This window comes from Trichoderma asperellum, chromosome 7 (genome assembly GCF_020647865.1).
Source record: "Trichoderma asperellum chromosome 7, complete sequence".
NCBI classification, from domain to species: Eukaryota; Fungi; Ascomycota; class Sordariomycetes; order Hypocreales; family Hypocreaceae; genus Trichoderma; species Trichoderma asperellum.
The window spans coordinates 34,306-59,140 of record NC_089421.1 but is presented as its reverse complement, the minus strand read 5'-3'; the positions used below and the strand labels follow the sequence as shown (position 1 = coordinate 59,140).

The 24,835-nt window shown below is 18.9% G+C and overlaps 1 protein-coding gene across 1 annotated transcript; it reads left to right on the top strand.

The window, feature by feature from the left end:
- Positions 1 to 24,125: 24,125 nt before the first annotated feature.
- Positions 24,126 to 24,718, top strand: TrAFT101_010775 (uncharacterized protein; the record flags this gene model as incomplete). Its single annotated transcript, XM_066129062.1, has 4 exons — positions 24,126 to 24,148; positions 24,268 to 24,384; positions 24,506 to 24,561; positions 24,681 to 24,718. The coding sequence occupies 4 exons, from the start codon at positions 24,126 to 24,128 to the stop codon at positions 24,716 to 24,718; spliced, it is 234 nt and encodes a 77-aa protein (XP_065985192.1).
- Between the last annotated feature and the right edge of the window lie 117 nt (positions 24,719 to 24,835).

Sequence of the window (24,835 nt, the reverse complement as noted above, 5' to 3'; positions counted from 1 at the left end):
TAGGGTAGTTAGTTCCTAAGGGATAAACCTCTAACGTCGGATTTATATTGGCAGAGAGATACAAGGGATTTTATAAGCAGTTTTAGTTATATAGCTAATAACTTTAAATAAAAGTCTAATTTTAGTTATTATATAAATACTATATTAACAACTAACTATTTAAACTATATTTAATAAGCATAATAAATAGTCTTATATAGTAAGTTATTTTATAATTATTACTTATATAAGTTATATTATATTTAATAAAAATACTTCCTTAAAGTTATAGTTTTATTTTATAAATAAGTATATATTTTACTAAAAATATATTTCTTTTATTTTAATTAATTATCTTATTTATAGTTTACCTAAAGGTATATATTAAAGGGATTTTATATAATTAATTTATAATATAATACCCTCTTTTTATTAATTTTATCTTTAAGGCCTAAGACTGCATAAGGTTTTATTTTTCCTTCTTTAGGTAATAAGTAATTATATTTCTTTATAATACCTTATAGTATTTTTAAATAATATTCTTTAATTCTTAAAAGCTTAATTAATTATTATAAAGCAATAATAATAGTTATTAAAACTATTAAAGTCTTTATTATACTTTATTTTTTTTATAATTTCTATAGCTTGCTTTATAAAATAGCAATAAAGTATAATAAGTATTTAAAATATACTTATAGAGGTTAAATATATAATAAAAATAGTATTTCTTTAGCTATAGGTAAGTGTTTTTTTTTTATTTTTTAATAAATATATATTTTATTAAATTATTTCTTAATATAATATTTAACAGCTAAAAAAAAGTATTTAAATATTATTAAGTATTAAGCTAAATATAAACTTTTTAAGCAGTAATAAAAATTAATAAAATATTAATAATAATTAATATTATTATTTTAGTAAATAAATAAAAGTTTTATATAATTATTATATTTTTAAAAGCAGCATTAATAGATTAATATATAAAGTAAATAAATACTTTATTATAAGGCTTAGTTTTTTAATAAATTAAATAACTTAAAGTATATTAAATTAAAGGCAGTAATAGATATATAGCTTAATAGTAGTATTAATATAATTAATTAAAATATAATATTTGCTAATTTAAGCCTAGTGTTTAAAAGAATTTCTTTATTAGCGCCTAAGAATTAAAATATTTAATAAGTTTTTATAAATTTTTAAGTTTTAAATATTTTTTTTATTTAATAAAGTATTTAATATTTTAGGTTTTAGGGTTTTAATATATAATAATAATATTTTTAATTTTATATTTTTTTTTTTTAATTTTTTATAATAATTTTATTTAAAATAAGTTTTTTAGTTTTTTTATTAATTTATGCTTTTTTAAGTTATAATATATAAAAAACTAAATTTTAAATTTTTATTATATTTAATAAAGCTAGCTTATAATTAACTTCTTTAATTTATTTTAAAATTTTATAAGGTTTTATTTTTTTAATATTAAGTTTATTATTTAGCTTATTTATTTTAATATTTAATAATTTATAGCCTTATAAATATTATAGCAGATAAATTATATTTTCTTTTTAAAAAATTAATTTTATAATTTTATTTTTATTTATATATTTTTTTATATATTTATTAATAAACTTAAGTTATATATATATTTCTTTATATAAATTAATTATTAATTTAATTTATAACTATACTTTCTTTAAATTAAATTTATTTTACAGTAGTTTAAATACTTTTAATATAAATTTATAATTTATAAAAAAAGACATTAGTTTTATAGATTTTAATAGTATATTATTATAATATAGTTAAGCTATTAGTAGTTTTTTAACTTAATTATCTTATATAAAGTTAATATAAGCTTATAAATAAGCTTTAATAATTTAATTTATATATTTAATTTATTTATTTATTTAAAAATAATATATAATATTAAGTTTATAGTTTATTTTTAATTTAGCTATAAATTTTTACTAAAACTTAAAAGTAAATATTTATTTTTAGTTTAAAATAATTTCTTTAAGTAGTTTATAATTAATAGTAATTATTTTTATATAAGTATAAGTAAAATCTTTTAATAAATATAACTTTTTATATAATAAAAAGTAAGCTTGCTTTATAAATTAATAAACTATTATAAAATATTATTATATTATATATTTATAAATAATTTTTTTAATAAAGGTAAATTAATAATATAGTTAAAAGTAATTAATTCTTAAGGTTATTTTACAATAGGTAATAGTTATAGTTTTTTATAAAGCTTATATTTTTTATTTTTTATTTATTAATATATATTATAATATAATATAATATACTTTATATATTCTTTAAGCTTTTTAATATTATAGTATATTAAAACTTAATTATATATTTTTATTATACCTTTATATTTATATAGTAAATATTTATAAATATATTTAATTACTTTTTTTTATAGTTCTTTAAATACTTAAATTTTATTATATTATTTAAGGTATTTTAAATCTATAGTAATATTTTTTAAATATTATATAAATTTATATTTATTTAATATTTTTATTATTATTAAATTATAATATTTATATTATATATTTAAATACTTTTTGCTTATAATTAACTCTTTTACTTAATATATTAGCTTATTTATTTTTTAATTTTTTATAATAAATAAATTTAAAGTTAAATTATAAAAAGAATTTAAAGTATTTAACTTATTAACTTAATAATTTTTATATAATAATAAAGTAAATAAAGTTTTTATAATTTATAAAAATAATAACCTTATACTTGCTTTTATAGCAGTAATATTTTTATTTTTTAAGTACTTTAATAATAGCTAATATTTCTTTATTATATATAGTATATTATATTATTAGTCTATAGAGTTTATATAAGAAAAATATAATAAGTTATAGTTTATTATTTTCTTTAGGTTAATTTAATACTTTTTTTATTATAAATATTAATGTATTTATTTTAATTATAATAGGTTTTTCTAGGTTAAATATTATAACAATAGGTTTTAATATTATTACTATTTTAAGTTCTTTAAAAGCTTTTTATTATTCTTTCTTTGATTTAAAAAAAATATTTTTTTTTATTATATTTATTAATAAAGTAGCTTTTTATATAAAGTCTTTAATAAATTTTTAATAATAATTAATAAATTTAAAAAATACTTATACTTTTTTAAGTATTATAGGCATTAATTATTTTTTAATTACTATAACTTTTTTAAAATTTATATAAATTTCCTCTAGGGTAATAATATATTTAAAAAATTTTATTTATTAACCTTAAAAAATATATTTTTTAAGGTTAATAAAAAGTTTTATTTCTTTAAGTTTTTATAATATAAAATAAATATATTTTTTATATTTTTTAAAAGTCTTTAAAAAAATAAAAATATTATTAATATAGGCTATTGTAAAGTTATTTAAATATAGTTTTAATATATAGTTTATTTTTTTTTAAAAAGATATAAGTATATTAATAAGCTTTTATAGTATAATTATATATTTATATAGCCTATATCTTATAGCAAATGCTGTTTTTTATTTATTTTTTTTTTTTATTTATATAAGCTTATAAGCTTTTATAAAGTTAAGAGTTATAAACTATTTCTTTTTATATAATTTATTTTTAATTTATAAAATTAATAATAAAGGGGGTTTTATCTTTAACTATAATTTAATTTAATTTATAGTAGTTAATAATTAATTAAAGTTTATTATTTTTTTTTAAAATAAAAATAATAAAATATTTAATAAATAATTTTAATATATAAATATATTTTTTTTATAGTTATATTTTAATTTATTCTTTAAGTATTTTTAATTTTTCTTTACTTAAGTTATATATTTTATAAAATTTTAGTAATTTTCTTTTTTTTAATATTATTTTATAGTTTTATTTTAAATATAGTAATAATCCTTTTTTTAGTTAATTATTAAAAAGTTTTTAGTATTTTTAATATTATTCTAGAATTAGTATTAATTATTTTTTAAAAGTAAGTTTTTTTATCTTTAATTTATATAGTTTTTTATTAAGTTTTATTAATTATTAATATAAAATAGTAATATACTTTTATATATAAACTTACTTTATTTTTTTTTTTAATAATATTAAAGAAAAATATTTAAAAAGCTAAAAAAAACTATAACAAACCATACACTAGATAGTTAGTATAGGGTAGATTCCCAAGGGATAAACCTAGAATAAGTTCTTTAGGTTTATATTAGCGGATAGGTTAAGAAACCTATGGGTAATGATATTATAATAATAGTTATTAATAGAGATTAAAAGTGCTTTTTAATCTATAGATATAAAACTATATTAATAACTGGCTATTTAAGTTATTTAAATAAGCATAAGAAGTAAACTTATATATTTAGTTAATCTAGATAGAATTAAAAGGATAATTATTAATCCTTCTGGGGATTAATATAATACTTATTAATCTTGAGCTAAATTAATAAATAAGTTCTTAATCTATTTTTAATTAGTTCATTAGATTATAGTTAATCTGGCTGCGCCTACCCTATAGGCCTATTGTTATAACTATAAGAGTTGGGTTATAATATAATACTCCCCTTTTATTAGTTTTATCTTAAGACCTTGCTTAATTAAGTATAAATATTTACCTTCTTCCTCTTACTGCATTAGTTTTCTTTCTTTAATAATTCTTAGTTCTTTAATTAATAATTATAATAGATATTTATAAAAAATCTTACTTAAAGATAGAGCATTAAAACATTCTTCTTAAGGTTATTTTATTTTATTTTATTAAAATAAAGAACTGTATTTATTATTTAAACAAAAAAAAACACTACTTTTTAAAGTATTAAATATCTAAAGAAGATTTTATTTAATATACTAAATGTATAAAGGATAATAAATCTTTATGCAATATTTATCTTTTATTTTCTGCGCAGATGTAAAAGATTGTTTTTTTTTATACTTAACTTAAGGATGCTTTAGAAGAGGCTAAGGAGTAGTGTAAGATTGTTAATGCTAAAATTAAATATCTTTAAAAATAGAAATAATTATAGCTAGAAAAGATAATGCATGCTGTTATGCAAGGAATTAATAATTTAAAGGAACTGGAAAAGGTAGAATATAAGGAGGCAAAGGCAGCTGCTTATTAGGCTACAGCATTAGGGCCTAACTCTACTGCTAGCCTGTCTTTTACTATTAATAACGTTAATTAATCTGCGTTTAACCTAGACCTGTTGTTATTTCTATCCCTAGAGACTAATAGTATCCCTGCAGAATTACTTAAGCATTCCTCTTAAGTTCTTTCTTAAGGATCTATATATCTTTAAATAAATTATATCCTTTTTATCTTATAAGGTATTCTTATTTACCTGTTTCTTTATTTATTTATATATAAGTTAGTTTTTTAATTTTATATTTTTCTTCTTTATCCTAGATAATAATTTTATTTATAATTAGTTTACCTATTTCTTTATCTACTAATGCCTTTTCTAGCAGTAAAATATAAAAAACAGCTGTTTTTAATTTTATATTATTAAGTAGGTTTAGTTTATAGTTAACTTCTTTAATTTTCTTTAAAATTTTAAATAGTTTAAGTTTTCTAAAATCCAGTTTATTACTTAATTAATTTATTTTAATATTTAGCAACTTTTTATTATATAAATGCTATAGTAAGTAAGCTATATTTCTTTTCTAAAGGGTTAGTTCTTTAATCTTTATATAGTCTGCTTATTGCTTTATATAATTTTAAATAAACTTAAGTTATTCTTTAAGTTCTTTTTATAATTAAATTATATCTTTAGCTAAAATTTAAGCGTTTTCTGTATTTAGACTATTATAAGGTAGTCTATAGGCTTTTGGTGTAAATCTATAGTTAGCGTAAAATAGGGTAACTTCTATAGATTCTAAAACAGAACTATTATACTAATTTTATACTGCAGGGAGTTTTTTTACTTAATTATCTTATGTAAGGTTAATATAATATTATAAGTATGCTTTAATAACCTGGTTTATTTTTTCTATTTGGCTGTCTATTTGTAGATAATATACAGTATTTAGTTTATAATAAGTTTTAAGTTTAGCTATTAGTTTTTACTAGAACTTAAAAGTAAAGGTATTTTTTTTATTTAATATAATTTCTGCTAGTAGTCTATGTTTTATAAATATATATTTTATATAAAGATATACTAAATCTTTTATAGTATAGGACTTCTTGTATAATAAAAAGTAAGCTTGCTTAAAAAGCTTATCTACTACTATAAAGATACTGTTATAGACTATATTAATTAATAGTTCCTTTAACCCTGGTAAATTAGTAATATAGTTAAATATAACAGTATATTAATTTCATTCAGGAACTAAAATAGGTTATAATTTCCTATATGGCCGATATTATTTATTTTTTATTTTTTTATATATATTGCATTTTTTAATAACCTCTTTAATTTTTTATTTAAGTCCTTTAAAGCAGTAATAGCATAATACATAATTATAGGTGGTTTATATACCTTAATGTACTGCTGCAATTATACTATAATAAACATCTTAAATTGCTTTTATCTATAATTCCTCTAGTACTTAAATTTATTCTCCCTATCTTAGGAGTCTATTAATTATAGTTACTTCCTTAAGGAATTATTTTAATTACTAGTTTTTAACTTAATCTTTAATTTTATTAAAGATAGGGTTATATTCTTCTATAATAAATAAAGTATTAATTTTAATTTATTTATAATTCCCTTAATTATTCCTATGCAAGATTTATGCTTTAAATTTAAAAATTTCTTTAAAATATTCTTTTTTTTAACTTAAAGCATTAGCTCTTTTATTCTTTATTCTTTTACAGTAAATAATCTTATAATTAAAGTCTATTAAGAACTTAAAATAATAAGTTTATTATGCTAAAAGTTATTATATAGTTATAAAGTAAAATATATTTTAGTAGTTAGTGTAGACTTTAATCCTATGCTTATTTTTTAGGCAATAGTATTGCTATTTCTTAAATGCTTTAATAATTGCTAAGAATTCTTTATTATAAATAAAATATTTTAATTTTAGACTATATAGTTTTTTAAAAAAGAAAGCTACTGGCTTAAGTCTTTTTTCTTTATTTTATTATCCTAAGGTTCCTTTTAAAGTAAAGTTAAAAGCATTTGTTTTTATTTTAATAGGCTTATTTAGGTTATATATAGTAAGTATTAGTTTACTTATAATAGCATTCTTAAGCTTTTAAAATACTGATTTTATTTTATTAGTTTAAAATAGTTTTCTGTTTTTTTATTTTTTTTTACCCTTTTTATCTTCTTTAAGTTAAATAGCATTAGTTAATAGTTTTATAATTTTACTGTATTCCTGGATAAATTTTTAATAGTAGTTGGTAAGTCTTAAGAAACTTTATAATCCCTTGTGGGTTTTTAAGAGTTTTTAATTTTAAATAGCAGTAACTTTATCTAGGTTTATTTAAACTTCCCCTGGTGTAATAATGTATTTAAGGAATTTAACTTATTATATATAAAATTAGTATTTATTTAGGTTAATAAGGAGCTTGGTGTCTTGTAGTTTCTATAATACTTTATAGATATATTTCTTATGTTTTTTTAATATTTTTAAAAAGATTAAAATATTATTAATATAAGCTACTATAAAGTTATTTAAGTATTTTTTAAAAATAAAGTTAATTCTTTTTTAGAATAATGCTGGTGTATTTATAAGTCTTTGTAGTATAATTAAGTATTTAAATAGTCTATATTTTATTTTAAAGGCAGTTATTTATTTATATTCTTCCTTTATTTTTATAAGTTTATAGGCTTTTATAAAATCTAGGGCTATAAACTAATTTATGCTTTATAATTTTTCTTTAATTTTAATAATTAATAATAAAGGCATTCTATCTTTAATAGTTATTTTATTAAGCTATTAATAGTTAATAACTAAATAAAGCTTTTTATTTTTCTTTAGTATAAAGATAATAGGGTACCCTGCTGAAGAGTTTAATATCTTAATGTATTCTTTATTTAATTATATTTATAGCTATTTTTTAAGTATTTTAAGCTTAGTTTTATTAAGATTATAGATTTTATAGAGTTTTAGCAAGGCTTTATTTTTAAGTATAATTTTATAATTTTATTTTAAGTAAAGTAATAGTCCTTTTTTAAGTACTTGCTAATATAATTTCTTATACTTTTAATATTGTTGTAGTATTTTAGCTAAAGGTTTATTTTTATTAACTTTAGCTTGTTTTTTTGCTTTTGCTAGTACTATATTAAGTTTAGCTAGTTTTATATAATATCTAGCAATAATTTTATTAATTTATATAATTTTTGCTTTTTATTATTAATTGTTGTATTATAGTGGTATTAGTAATTTTTTAAAGTTAAATCTAACTTTCTTATATATTTTTATTTTCTTAGCTTTATTTTTTTTATTTTATTTTTTTTTTTTTAATTATGCAGGAGGTTTTAATTATAGGTCTATAAGTATATCTTTGCTTTCCTTACCCCCTTCCTGGCCTAGTTATAACTTTAAAAAGATATTTTCTTCTTAGGTTATTTCTTTTATCTTTTAGTTAATTATAGGGTTATATTTTTCTAACTATAGATATTCTAGCAAAATGTTATAATCTTATAGGTCTAATATATTAAACTTAATATCCTTAGTTTAATTAATAACTGTTATAGGGAGATAATTAGTTTTATAGGTAATAGTTGTTTTTATATTTATGCTTATAATGCTAGAGATAATTAATAATGTCTTTTTAATAATATATAGTATTTTAAGCCAGTCTATTAGGCTGTCGGCGATTAAGTTATAATTTAAACTGCTGTTTATATAGATCTTAATTAATTGCTGGTTTAAATATTTATTAATTATTAGCTTTTTTTTAGATATTTTAATTAAGTTAATGGTAATTATATTTAAAGGGCTTTTTTACTATATTTTAAATTAATATTTTTTATATTATTAGTATTTAATTTAATTATTTTATTCTTTAATTATTTAGTAATATTTTTTAATTAAGGTTTTATTTCTTTATCTTTTATTAAAGTAATTATTAAAGTTATAGTTTCTTTATAAAAGTTTCTAAGTTATTTAATAAAACTAATGTTTTTCCTTATAGTATTTTCTATAGTATTATATATTGCAGTTTATAAAGTAGTTTATTAAGTAATTTTATACTTTAACTTTCTTTAGTTACTTACTTTGCTAATTTACTAATTTATTAAGTATATACATTTAATAGTATATATTATTACATTTCTTTTAGTAATATTTTCTGCAATCTTTATTAAAAGCATTAAAAATGTTATAAATTAAGATATAGGTATAGGCGTCTTTAAGGTCTAGTTTAGTGGCCTTTATTTATTTTTATATTTGTTTTAAACTTATTTTTTATAGTGGGTGTTTTTTAAGATACTGTTGTCTTTCTTTTTGTTTTTTTTCTTCTTCTGCCCATGCTCCTAAGACATATATATAGTTATATTCTTTATTTATTAATTTATAAATATTGTACCCTTTGCAGTTATAATTAGGGTCTTAAGAGTAATAGAGGTTATATTAATATATATAAAATAGGACTAATTTATTTAACCTTTGTGGTTTTTTATAATAGTGGTTTATATTCTGTAAATAGCATTATAGGCATTTATATATTTTTCTATTAAACTTTAGGCAAGTTTTATTATATTATAGTTCCTAGGAACTGCATTAATAACATTTATTATTATTAGTGTTATTGCTGTTATATACATCTTTAAAAGTAGCTTTATATTTTATAAAGGGGTGAGTATCTAGAAGGATGTTAATTTACTGTTAGTGTTTTTTATAAATTTTATAGAAGCTGTATTTGTAGATTCTTTCAGTTTTATTGTAGATAATTTTATCTTTGTTAGTTTCTTTATCCAGGAGTTTCCGTTCCTGTTCTTCAAGGTATTCTTTAGCTAATCTATTTTCTTCTTTAAAGAGTTTGCATATGGCTTCTATGTTTTATTGCTATTTGCCTTTATAACTATATTAGTATCTTTCTATAGATCTATAGTCTAGGCATCCTTAATATTTATGGTTAGGGTTTTATAAGTAGCAGTTATTACAGTTATAGTTTTTTTTTTAAATTACTGTATGTTTTTTATTATACTTATAAATAATATTAGTGGATCTGCAGTATTTATAGATTAATTTTACATTAAAATTTAAATCTTTATTATTAAGTGGCTTATAGGAGGTTAAAGTATTAATTTTAACTTCCTTTTAAAATTTTACTTTTCTTAGCTTCTTTAAGTAGTAACCTAATTTATTTTTATTACTTCTGTATATAAGACATGCGTTATTATAACAGGCAGTTTAATTAAGGCTGTTATAAGGTAGTTTAATAATAGTATTTATTTAAGCTTTATTAGCTTTGTTGTTTTATTTAGGGCTCTTTTTATTTTCTTTTTGCTTTTTTTTAAAGTAGTAATATACTTCCTTATAGCCTAGTTTATTATAGAAATAACATTTTCCTTTAAACTTAGTTGCTTTAATAATATTAAGGTTTATTTATCTAGATTAGGTTTTATTATCTTTTGCAATATATTCTTTTTGTTTTTTGCTTTAGTTTATATAGTATTAAGATTTTTATTAAAAGGTTAATTAATAGCTATATTTTTTTAGTTTATATTTTTAGCTTCTTTTAAAATTATAGTTATTAATATTAATAGCCTTTTAAATATATTTAATAAATTTAATTTTACTTTAATTTTCTTTAAATAATTTATCTTTAACTTTAGACTTAATGCTGTTATAATAAATTTCTTTTTTTATTTCCTTGGTTTAATTAACTTTAGTAAGCAGGTGTAAAAAGGTAATGGTATACTTAAATAAGGCTTCTTTTTATTATAGAAACTTAAGTTCTTTTTTTACTTTCTGTTCTTTATTTATAGTTTTAAAGGATTTTTTTAATTAATCTTTAAAGGTTTTATAATTACTGAAAATCTTGTTTATTTAAATTTTTATTTTAGTAGGTTTTTTTTTTATAGTATTATAGTCTATTAAAATAGGCTTAAATTATTTAACAGCAGTTTTTATAAGGCAGTTGGCTGTAAAAAGAACTTGGTTTTTATTGTTTTCTAAATTAGTTAAGAAGTAGCTAAAATAAATATTTAATTTAATAAAGAATTTATTTATTTTTAAAGTGTTTTTATTAAAGTCATTAAGTTATTTAAGCTTAATAATTTCTTTTTTTTTTTTTTTTTATTCTTTAGTTAATTTTTTAGTTTTTTAATTTATATAAGAAGTAGATTAATTACTGCCTGCTTTACAGTAAATAGTAGATGTTGTTTATAAGTCTTTTTATTTATGGGGGTAGTTCCTTGCTGACTGTTGCCTGCTATATTTCTATTATTGCCTATAGGTTTAGTAACTGTTTAAATAAAAGTTATTAATATATAATAAACTATATATTAAATAGTTAGTATAGGGTAGATTCCTAAAGGATAAACCTAAAATAAGTTCTTTAGGTTTATATTAGCAGATAGGTTAAAAAACCTATAAGCAATAATATTATAATAATAGTTACCAGTAAGGATTAAAAGTGCTTTTTAATTTATAGATGTAAAACTGTATTAATAACTGGCTATTTAAGTTATTTAAATAAGCGTAAGAAGTAAACTTATATATTTAGTTAATTTAGACAGGATTAAAAGGATAACTATTAATCCTTTTAGGGATTAATATAATACTTATTAATCTTAAGCTAGATTAATGAATGAGTTTTTGATCCATTTTTAATTAGTTCATTAGATTATAGTTAATCCAGCTGCGCCTACCCTGTAGGCCTATTGTTACAACTATAAAAGTCGGGTTATAATAAAAACCTTAAGCTTTTAGTAATTTAGTTTTTTTTTTAATATTTTTATATTAGTTTTATTTAAAGTACTTTTATTATTATATTAATAAATTTAATCTATTTTTTATTTTATATTAAGTTTATATTTATATAATTAAAGTATTTTTAAAATAAAGTTATATTTTAAAATATTAGCTATATTATATACTATATTTATAATATAAATATTAATTTATAGCAGCAGGGGATTAATTTATTACTTTATTTATTTTTTATTATACTTAAAGGTTTATTTTTTAATATAAAAAAGTTAATATAGTTTTCTTTTTTTATATACTAATAACTGCAGGTATATTATAATTATAGTAAATATATAGTTACTTTTAGACTTACTATTTATTAAAATATTAAATAAATTTTTATTTAATAATATTATTAAAATAATTCTTTTATTAAAGTACTTTTCTTTTTTTTTATTATTATATTTTAAGTTAATAATATTTAAGTATTATAAGTCCTTTTACTGCCTTTTTATAAAAGACTTTAATAGTTTTTTAAATAATATTAATTTTTAATTTTTTTATTTATATATTATAAATATTTTATTTTATTATAGTTTTTAAATTTTTTTTATTAATAATCTAGCTTTACTTTCTTAATTTTTTTTTACTTATATTAATTTTATAATTTTCTTAATTTATATACTTTATAGGGTTAGTTAATATATTTAAAAAGGCTTATTTTATTTAAATATTTAAAAGGTTTTAAAATAACTATTTTAAAAGATTAGTATTATTAAATAGCTTTTTATATAAAACAGTATAAATTATTATATAGTTCTAGGATTATATATTAAAGAATATATATTAAAAAAACATTTTTTTTAGCTTTTTATTTAAAATACTTTATATATCTATAAGTAATATAATTAATTTAATTAATTTAATAATACAACAGATATATTAAGTTAATATAATTATATTTTTTAATTACTTTTCTATAATTAAGGCCTTAAATAAGTACTTAATTAATAATAATAGCCTTAATAATATATTAGGTTTTTAAAGTTTATTTTTATAAATTATTTAAGTAAATATATACTATTATTAAAGTATTTTTTAAATTTATATTTACTTTATTTATAATATTATATTAAAATAAATTAAATATTATAATTTTAAGGGTAAAATTTTTATAATATTATATAATATCTTTAGTTTTTTTAAAGTAATATCTATAATTATATTATTTATTATTTTTATTATTTTCTAGAATAATGCCTTTAACTAGATTAGCTAGGTTAATAAAATTAACTTAAAAAATAGGTTATTAATTAAGGATTTTATTATTTACTTTTTTATTTTATATTTTAAATATATTTAAAAGTTTAAATATAAATTTATAAAAGTTATAGTTATTATTATTTTTAAAAGATTTTAATTGATTTAATAAATAAATAGTTTTATTACCTTTATTTATAATATATATTACTTTTAGCTTAAGAATTATAAATTATTTTTTTTTTAAAGATTTATAATTCTTAGCTATATAGTTTAGCTTTTTATAATTATAATATTTAAATTCTTTTTTCTTTTTTTATATTATATTAAAGTCTATAAGTTTAGTTATACTACTGTTATTTTTAATAATTAATTTTTATTATTTTTTACTTTAGTTTAACTATTCTTTATTAAAGCTTTAGTTTTTTATATTAAATTTATAAAATAAGTTATTAGCTTTAATATATTCTTTTATAAAAAAGATAAAATTATATTTAATTTAATTTTTATTATAAACCTTTTTTTTAATACTTTTCTTAAGTTTATTATAAAATTACTTAATAAAAGTAAATTATTTTTATTTAACTTTAAAGGCTAATGTTACAACCCGACTCTTATGGTTGCAACAATGGGCCTACAGGGTAAGCTAAACTAGATTAACATTAGAACGACAGACCAATTAAAAGAGACTTATTAACTTAATTATTAAGTTAATAAGTTAACTTAATAGAACTTATTAATAAATCCTATAAAATACTATAAATTTAGTTTATATAATTAAATATATAAGTTTACTTTACTATATTTATTTAAATAACTTAAATAGCTAGTTATTAATATAGAATTAAAATTAAAATATACTTCTAAAGCTTACTTATTAATAATATTATATTATTATTATTACCTATAGATCTCTTAACCTATCTACTAATATAAACCATAAGACTAGGTTTATCTTTTAGAAATCTTTTAAACTACTAACTTTTATAAGACTTTAGTAACTAGGTTATTATATATTAATAACTTTTATTTAAACAGTTACTAAACCTATAGACAATAATAGAAATATAGCAGGCAATAGTTAGCAAGGAACTACTTCTATAGATAAGGAAACTTATAAATAATATCTATTATTTACTATAAAGCAGGCAGTAATTAATTTACTTCTTATATAAATTAAAAAATTAAAAGATTAATTAAAGAATAAAAAAAAGAAAAAAGAAGAAATTATTAAGCTTAAATAACTTAATAACTTTAATAAAGATACTTTAAAAATAAATAAATTTTTTATTAAACTAAATATTTATTTTAGCTACTTTTTAACTAATTTAAGAGATAATAAAAACTAAGTCTTCTTTATAGTTAACTGCCTTATAGGAACTGCTGTTAAATAGTTTAAATCTATTTTAATAAACTATAATACTATAAAAGAAGAATTTACTAAAATAAAGATTTAAATAAGCAAGATTTTTAATAATTATAAAACTTTTAAAGATTAATTAAAAAAATTCTTTAGAATTATAAATAAAAAATAAAAAGCAGAAAAAAAACTTAGGTTTTTATAATAAAAAGAAGCCTTATTTAAATATACTATTACTTTTTTATGCTTGCTTACTAAAGTTAATTAAACTAAAAAAATAAAAAAAAAAGTTTACTATAATAGCATTAAATTTAAGGTTAAAGATAAATTATTTAAAGAAAATTAAAGTAAAATTAAATTTATTAAATATATTTAAAAGGCTATTAATATTAATAACTATAACTTTAAAAGAAGTTAAAAATGCAAACTAAAGAAATACAGCTACTAACTAACCTTTTAATAAAAATCTTAATACTATATAAACTAAGGCAAGAAATAAAAAGAATATATTATAAAAGATAATAAAACCCGACCTAGATAAATAAACTTTAATATTATTAAGGCAATTAAGTTTAAAGGAAAATGCTATTTTTATAGTAAGCTAGGCTATAAGGAAGTATATTATTACTTTAAAAAGAAGTAAGAAGGAAATGGGAAAAGTCTTAAATAAAATAATAAAGTTAATAAAGCTTAAATAAATACTATTATTAAACTACCTTATAATAGCCTTAATTAGACTGTCTGTTATAATAATATATGCTTTATATATAAAAGTAATAAAAATAGGTTAAGATACTACCTAAAGAAAATAAAAAAGGTAAAATTTTAAAAAGAAGTTAAAATTAATACCTTAACTTTTTATAAACTACTTAACAGTAAAAATTTAAATTTTAATATAAAATTAATTTATAAATACTATATATTTATTAATATTATTTATAAATATAATAAAAAATAAGCTATAATTTAAAAAGAAAACTATAATTATAATAACTGCTACTTATAAAACCCTAATTATAAATGCTAAAGATACCTAGACTGTAGATTTATAAAAAGATATTAATATAATTGCAAAGGCAAATGGTAATAAAATATAAAAGCTATATGTAAACTTTTTAAAAAAGAAAATAAATTAATTAAAGAATACCTTAAGGAATAAAGGAAAGTATAATTTATAAAGAAATAAAAACTTTTAAATAAAGAAATTAATAAAAATAAAATTATCTATAATAAAAGTAAAAAAATCTATAAGTATAGTTTTTATAAAATTAATAAAAAACACTAGCAGTAGATTAATATTTTTTTTAAATATATACTCTTTTATAAGATATAAAGTTAACTTTAAAAATATATATAATAGTAATAATATTAATAATAATAAATATTATTAATGCAGTTCTTAGGAACTATAATATAATAAAACTTGCCTAAAGTTTAATAAAAAAATATATAAATGCCTATAATGCTACTTATAGAATATAAACTATTATTATAAGAAACTATAAAGGTTAAATAAATTAGTTTTATTTTATATATATTAATATAACCTCTGTTACTCTTAGGACCTTAATTATAACTATAAAAAATATAATATTTATAAATTAATAAATAAAGAATATAACTATATATATATTTTAGAAGTATAGGCAGAAGAAGAAAAAAATAAAAAAAAAAACAATAATATTTTAAAGAATATTTACTATAAAAGATAAGTCTAGAATAAGCGCAAGAATAAATAAAAGCTATTAAACTAAACCTTAAAAATGCCTATACCTATACTTTAATTTATAATATTTTTAATGCTTTTAATAAAAATTATAGAAAATACTATTAAAAAGAATATAATAATGTATATTATTAAATGCATATGCTTAATAAATTAATAGATTAATAGAGCAAGTAACTAAAGAGAGTTAAAATATAAAATTGCTTAATAGATTACTTTTTAAACTGCAATATATAATATTGCAGAAAGCACTGTAAGAAAAAATACTAGTTATATTAAATAACTTAAAAACTTTTATAAAGAAACTATAACTTTAATAACTACTTAAATAAAAAATAAAAAAATAAAACTTTAATTAAAAAATATTATTAAATAATTAAAAAATAAAATAATTAAATTAAATATTAATAATATAAGAAATATTAATTTAAGATATAGCAAGAAAGCCCTTTAGATAAAATTATTATTAACTTAATTAAAATATTTAAGAAAAAGCTAGTAATTAATAGATATTTAAACCAGCAATTAGTTAAAATCTATATAAACAGCAGTTTAAATTATAATTTAATTGCCAATAGCCTAGTAGACTAGCTTAAAATACTATATATTATTAAAAAAATATTATTAATTATCTTTAGTATTATAAATATAAATATAGAAATAACTATTACCTATAAGATTAATTATTTTTTTATAATAGTTGCTAATTAAATTAAAGATATTAAGTTTAATATACTAGACTTATAAGACTGCAATATTTTACTAGAATACCTATAGTTAGAAAAATATAACCCTATAATTAACTAAAAGATAAAAGAAATAACTTAAGAAGAAGATATTTCCTTAAAGTTATAATTAAATTAAAAAGGGGGTAAAGAAAGTAAAGATATACTTATAGACCTATAACTAAAACCTCCTGTATAATTAAAGAAAAAGAAATAAAATAAAAAAAATAAAGCTAAGAAAATAAAAATATATAAAAAAGTTAAATTTAACTTTAAAAAATTACTAATACTATTATAATATAATAATTAATAATAAAAAGTAAAAATTATATAAATTAATAAAATTATTGCTAGATATTATATAGAATTAGCTAAACTTAATATAATACTAGCAAAAGTAAAAAAATAAACTAAAGTTAATAAAGATAAACCTTTAGCTAAAATATTATAATAATACTAAAAGTATAAGAAATTATATTAATAAGTATTTAAAAAAAAATTACTATCTTACTTAAAATAAAATTATAAAATTATTCTTAAAGATAGAACTTTACTAAAGCTTTATAAAATCTATAATTTTAATAAAATTAAGCTTAAAATACTTAAAGAATAATTATAAATATAATTAAATAAAGGATATATTAAAGTATTAAACTCTTTAGTAGAGTATTTTATTATTTTTATACTAAAAAAAAATAAAAAGCTTTATTTAATTATTAACTATAGACAGCTTAATAAAATAACTATTAAAGATAGAATGCCTTTATTATTAATTACTAAGATTAAAGAAAGACTATAAAGCATAAATTAGTTTATAGCCCTAGATTTTATAAAAGCCTATAAATTTATAAAAATAAAGAAAGGATATAAATAAATAACTGCCTTTAAAATAAAATATAGATTATTTAAATACTTAGTTATATTATAAAGACTTATAAATATATTAATATTATTTTAAAAAAGAATTAATTTTATTCTTAAAGAATACTTAAATAACTTTATAGTAGCTTATATTAATAATATTTTAATCTTTTTAAAAATATTAAAAAAATATAAAGAATATATTTATAAAATATTATAAAAACTATAAAACGCTAAGCTTTTTATTAACCTAGATAAATATTAATTTTATATATAATAAATTAAGTTTTTTAAATATATTATTATACTAAGAGAAGTTTAAATAAATCTAGATAAAGTTACTGCTATCTAGGATTAAGAATACCTAAAAACCTATAAAGGATTATAAAGCTTCTTAAGACTTGCTAACTACTATTAAAGATTTATTTAAAAATATAGTAAAATTATAAAACCATTAATTAATGCTATTTAACTTAAAGAAAATAAAAAAAGTAAAAAAAAATAGAAAGACAGGAAACTATTCTAGATTAATAAAATAAAGTTAGTATTTTAGGAACTTAAGGATACTATTATTAATAAACTAATATTTACTATATATAATTTAAATAAGCCTATTAAAATTAAAACAAATGCCTTTAACTTTACTTTAGGAGGAACCTTAGGACAGCAAGATAAAAATAAAAGACTTAAGCCAGTAGCCTTTTTTTTTAAAAAACTATATAGTCTAGAACTAAAATATTCTATTTATAATAAAGAATTCTTAATAATTATTAAAGTATTTAAAGAATAACAATATTATTGCTTAAAAAATAAATATAAAATTAAGGTCTATATTAACTACTAAAATATATTTTACTTTATAACTATATAATAACTCTTTATATAATAAACTTATTACTTTAAATTTTTAATAGACTATAATTATAAAATTATTTACTATAAAGGAATGGAGAATAAAAGAGCTAATGCTTTAAGTTAAAAAGAAAAATATTTTAAAAAAATCCTAAAACTTAAAGTTTAAATCTTATAGAAAAATAAAGATAGTAACTATAAATAAATATATATTAATAACTTATTTATTATTAAAGAAGATTATTTAATCTTAAATAAGATTAAAGTATAGTTTATAAAACTATAACTAAATAACCTTTTACTAAAAGGCTTTTTTAAAAAAATTACTATAAAAAATAACCTATTAATCTAGGAAGACAGTAAAATCTAGGTCCCTTAAGAACTATAAAATAAAGCAATAAAAGATATATATAATAGTATAATTACTGCAGTATATAAAGGCATTAAAACTACTTATAAACATTATTAACAGTATTACTATTTTTAAAAAATAAAAAGTAAAGTAACTAGTGTAGTTATAAAGTACAATATTTATTAGCAAGCCAAAAGCTTTTAATATAAACCATATAGACAGTTATAACCATTACCTATACTATAATAACTATAGGAATCTATTTTATTTAACTTTATTATAAAACTTTTAAAGTTAAGAGAACCTATTATAAAAACACTTTATAACAGCATATTTATTAAAGTCTGCTAACTTATAAAAATAGCCTATTTTTTACTATTTAAAGAAGTAAATAATGCAGAAGAACTAGCTTATATAATAATAAGATTTATTATAAGCAACCATAGACTGCTAGAAGAAATAATCTTTAATAAAGGCAATATATTTATATTTAAATTCTAGAAAGTATTTATTACTAGATTAAGAATAAATTATAAGGCAAGCACTGCTTATTATCTATAAATAAATAAATAAATAAAATGCATTAATTAAATAATTAAAATATACTTATACTATTATATTAATTTTAAATAAAATAATTAAGTAAAACTCCTATTAATTATATAACTTACTTATAATAGTATACTATTAAAATCTATAGGGAAGTTATTATTTTTTTTAAACTATAGATTTAAACCTAAAGCCTATAGAACGCTATAATAAGGGGAAGATATTAAAAAGGCTATTATTAAAGCAGAAGATATAATTAAACTGCATAATAAACTAAAAATATAACTTAAGTTTATTTAGTAGAGAATAATTAAATATATAAATAAATATAGGCTTAAAGAATTAACCCTTTAGGAAAAAGATATAGTCTAGCTACTTTACTATATATAGAGTAATAAATAAGTAAATATTAAAATAAATAAGCTAAATAATAAACTTAATTTTAAGAAATTTAAACTTTATAAGATTTTAAAGAAAATTAAAAAGGTTAATTATAAACTTAAACTCCTAGAATAATAGAAGAAGTAAGGAAAATATATATACTTAATATTTTATATTTTACTGCTAGAAAAAGTATAAATTAATAAAAATACTAAAGAAATTATTTAAAATAAAATTATTATTAAAAAAAAAAAAAAAATATAAGATAAAAGATATTAATGCTATAAAAACTAAAGAAAATAGTAAATAATACTATTAAGTATAATAAAAAAAAAAAAATAAAAAAAAAGAAATATAAAAATTTATTAAGAATTTTATAAATATAATAGTGCTAGTAGAAAAACTCTATTAAAACCTAGGAATTTTAATAAAAATAAATTTATTTTTAAACCCCTTAAGAAATTCACTTGCTTTAAAAAAGCAGGGCTGGCCTTAGAAAAACCACTTACTAACTGCACTATAGCAGCCTAATAAGCAGCCTTTACTTTTTTATGCTTAATATAATTTAATTTTTTTAAATCTATTATACCTTGCTTAATAGCTTTCTTTATTTTCTTATACTACACTTACTTTTATTTCTAAAGATAAGCTACTTTTGCAGCTGCCTTAGCTAAAATATCCTTAGCCTTCTTTAACTTCTCTTTTAAATAAAAATGCTAAATAAAGATATAGTTAAGTTAATTAGGCATTAAACCTTAAATATTATAATAGAATTTATTTAAATAAATATACTTTAAATAATATAATAAATCTAATAAAAAACCAAACAGGATTTATAACCTTTTGTAATATAATAAAAATAATATTTATTAAACTTGCCTGCACTAGATATTATAGCTTTTAATAAAAAATTATATTGCCAGGTTTTTTTATAAAAAGATCTCTTGGAAATTTTATTTAATATAATAAAGGTTAGTAAAAAGCCAGGAAAAAAGCATTAGTAAAAAAACTAAAAAATAATTATACTTATTAAGTAAAGGATATATTATTTATATTAAGACTATAGGGTCTTAAGGATAAAATTAAAAAAAGGGGAGTATTATATTATAACCTAACTCTTATAATTACAATAATAGGCCTATAGGGTAAGCTAAACTAGATTAACATTAAAATAATAAACTAATTAAAAAAGACTTATTAATTTAATTATTAAGTTAATAAGTTAACTTAATAGGATTTATTAATAAGTTTTATAAGATACTATAAATTTAGTTTATATAATTAAATATATAAGTTTACTTTACTATATTTATTTAAATAACTTAAATAGTTAGTTATTAATATAGAATTAAAATTAAAATATACTTCTAAAGCTTATTTACTAGTAATATTATATTATTATTATTGCTTATAGATCTCCTGACTTATCCGCTAATATAAACTATAAGACTAGGTTTATTTCTTGGAAATCTTCTGAGCTACTAACTCTTATAGGACTTTAGTAACCAGGTTGTTACAGCTAAGTTTTTAAATTTTATAATATAATTAAAATATTTCCCTTTTTAATAAATATTTATAAGTTTATTTTTAGCTATTTAAATTTCTTTAATATTTTTAAATATTTTAATAAATTTTTTTTTAAATTATTTAAAATTATTAAAAATTTCTTAAACTTAAGTTAATAAAGGTTTTTTTAAATTATTAAAGTAAATATTTTATATAAAATAAAACTATTTAAAAGTAGTTTTTCTAAAGCAAAAAGCTATAAATAAAGTTTTTTTATATTTTATATTAAAAATAGTTTTAAAATCTTTAAAGTAAGCCTTAAATTAAATTTAAAAAAAATAAAGTTTATTAATTTTATTATTAAATATAAGTAAAGGTTATTATTTAATAAATACTTTTATATTTTTTTTAGTAGATTTTTTATTATTAAATTTATTTATAAGAATTTTATTTAATTTATATATATTTTTTATTAATTTAATAGCTTTATTATTATTTATATTTTTTTAATTAAGGGTTTTTTTTATAATAATATTTTTATTATTATTTTAAATAAAAAAAGAAGTTTTTTTTAAAGTAAATTATTTTTTAATATTATTTTAAAATATAGTAATTTAATTATTTAAAAGATTTAAAGTATTTTTTTAAATAAAAGTTATTAATATATAATATTTTAATCTTATATTTAATATAAGGTAGCTAGTTTTTAAAAAATAAACCTTTAATATTAGGTTTATATTAATAAAAAAATATAAAGAATTTTATAAATAGTTTTAGTTATATAGCTAATAACTTTAAATAAAAGTTTAATTTAATTATTATATAAATACTATATTAATAATTAATTATTTAAGTTATATTTAATAAGTATAATAAATAGTCTTATATAATAAGTTATTTTAAAAGGCTTATAATTTTAATTATAATTCTTTTAAGGTAGCTTACTTTAGTATTTATAATTTATTAAAGGTGGCTTATGTCTTTATAAGTAATCCCCTTTTAATTAGCCTATTAATCTATAGTTTATCTATAGGTATATATCTTATGGTTGTTAGGTTGTAATAATATATCTGTTCTTATGCAGCAAGAAGAAGTAAGGCTTCCAGATATATAATTGGCAGTATATTATAAGTAACAGCTAAAATGCAAGCTTATCTTCTCCCAGGCCCCGCTGCCAGTACATTATAAACAGCCATTAGTCCTTAAAAACCATATTCCTACACTGCTTAAATTATACTGCTATATATTATTAAATAACATTAGTCTTTACTATTATTTTACACCTATATTTATAATACATACAGTCCCTACCTTAGGTGCTATAGATGTCGACGTTCTGTATATAATTTGCGGCTTAATAGATGCGCGGCGTTGCGGTCGGTGCCTCTCGGCCGCATACTGCTCCATTGAGTGCCAAGAGACTGACTGGCGGATACATCGACTCTTGTGCAAAAAATTTAAGAAAGCCTCGGCTGATGGATTTACAGCTCGTCCATCGCCTAAACACTACCTTGCCATATACTTTCTAATGAGCGAAACTAAACCAAGGCTTGTGTAGGTTGACTCGAAGGCAGATGAATACGAGCAAGAGGAATACCCCAACAGCAATCATCCATCAAGTCGTACCACGACTCGATGTATAGCGGAATGGAATTAACCCTTGTAGGGCTGGATGAAATCATGGCCCGTCCCCCTATTAGGCGCCCAAGTAACCGTAAATCAATAAGGTTTTGCTGCACCCTACCAATCAAGTTATGTTTTACTACGGAAAAGCAATTTTCCATATCCTGACAAAACAGTGCGAAGAAAAACAGAGACCGCAAAATGAAAATACATACACAAGTTAAAAGCATGGACACTATTTGACCAATTAAGTAGTGGATACTGGTGTCATTGCAGTGCGCGAAATTGAGAACTATGTGCCGATCATTTGAGAATTCCCTATTTTTCTTCGCACCCCTTGTCTGATAGTGGGTCGACAAGGGGCAGCAAACCTGTTCGAGTTACACATACTTGTGTAAATGCGGGTGGTCAAATTATGTGTATACTCACTGAATTTACCCGTTGGTCACTAAAAGTAGAACCAAGGGTCTTTTTTTTTTTTAAAAAAAAAAAAAAAAAAAAAAAAAAGAATTAGCGATAAACAGTGTCTTATAGGGACTGATAAATACTGTGGCAGGGGTGGCCCAAGTCCTGTCCCTGAGCCTTTCCTTTGCAGTCAGCCTTCGCATTCTCGCCTTCGTTTCTGGTTGAAGGAAATAATCTGGATTGGGCGCTGCTGATGCTAGAGGAGAAGCTTATTTGTCTCGCAAACCGACCGTCGAGCTCAGTGGAATTACAAGTTGATTGACGCTGCGAATGCCATGGGTGTCAAGCTCCTTTCGCTGCCTCTACACTAATCCCCAAGGAGCATAGCTACTGACGGGGAACCTTCCGTCGCAGTTTTAGGAAGATTATGTGGGCATCCACGGTCTTGTTTTGCATGTCTGCGACTCAAGTCAACAAAGCGAATGGGGCAAGCAGGTGTGCCATGCTGACAGGTCTGATGGTCCAGCCAGCTTCAGAATATGAAATATCCCTCCTTACGTGAAATTTTTCGCCGAAGGAACAAACACAGTTCAGCGGAAGATTTGGGCAAGCACTCGCCTTACCAAAAGTTCCTCAATGTGTTAGTGAGGTTCTTTTGTCGAAATCATGACATGGGTAGACAGCACTCATGCAACTTTGATCCACTGCGGTCGCATGCTGAGCCGCTGAGTGACAATGCTGGCAATTGGTCAGGAGCTGTAAGCCCTGCAACTAATCAGACTTGAAACAAGGGCTCCGTACGTTCCCACTGCCCTTCAGACCAAACACCCTGTCTTTCGAACTCTCTTCCGTGGCCAACCTAATTCTGTTGCGACAGTCCTAACTTTGGCGACATCGTGGATGAGGCTAGCGAAAAGCCGTATGAGTTAAGAACTTCATTGTGTGGGGACTGTGACACATTTGATTGTGATGGCGAGATACGTTTCCACGTTAGGTATGCCAGCACAATGACTTCACTCAGTTCGCAGAGTCACAAAATCGAGTCCTAAGGTAGCGCCAGAAACCTACTGGTCTCAATATCGCTCTGAACAGTTACCAAGCTGACCCTGTGAAAGGCTCTCTGTGCTGGATCCTAGTCTTAGTATGGCCTATGGAGATCTGTTATTCGCTGGTAAGCCTGTCGGATATACGTCTTTGACATTGGCAGCCCGCTTTCTGGCTTCCGGGAACTCATCGGCTTTAAATCGCAAGGTAAAGGTACGCTGATGAAATTATCTGGGGCGTGACCAGGCATACACCAGATAACAGGAATCGAACTCTCACGATGAGGATCAATTATGTCCACCATTGCTGAACGCCTCGTGTCAAATCCGAGATGAAAATAGAATACATGAGGATCTAAGTTGAAACTAGAACCAATCAGTTCAATTGTGGCTGCCGCAAGG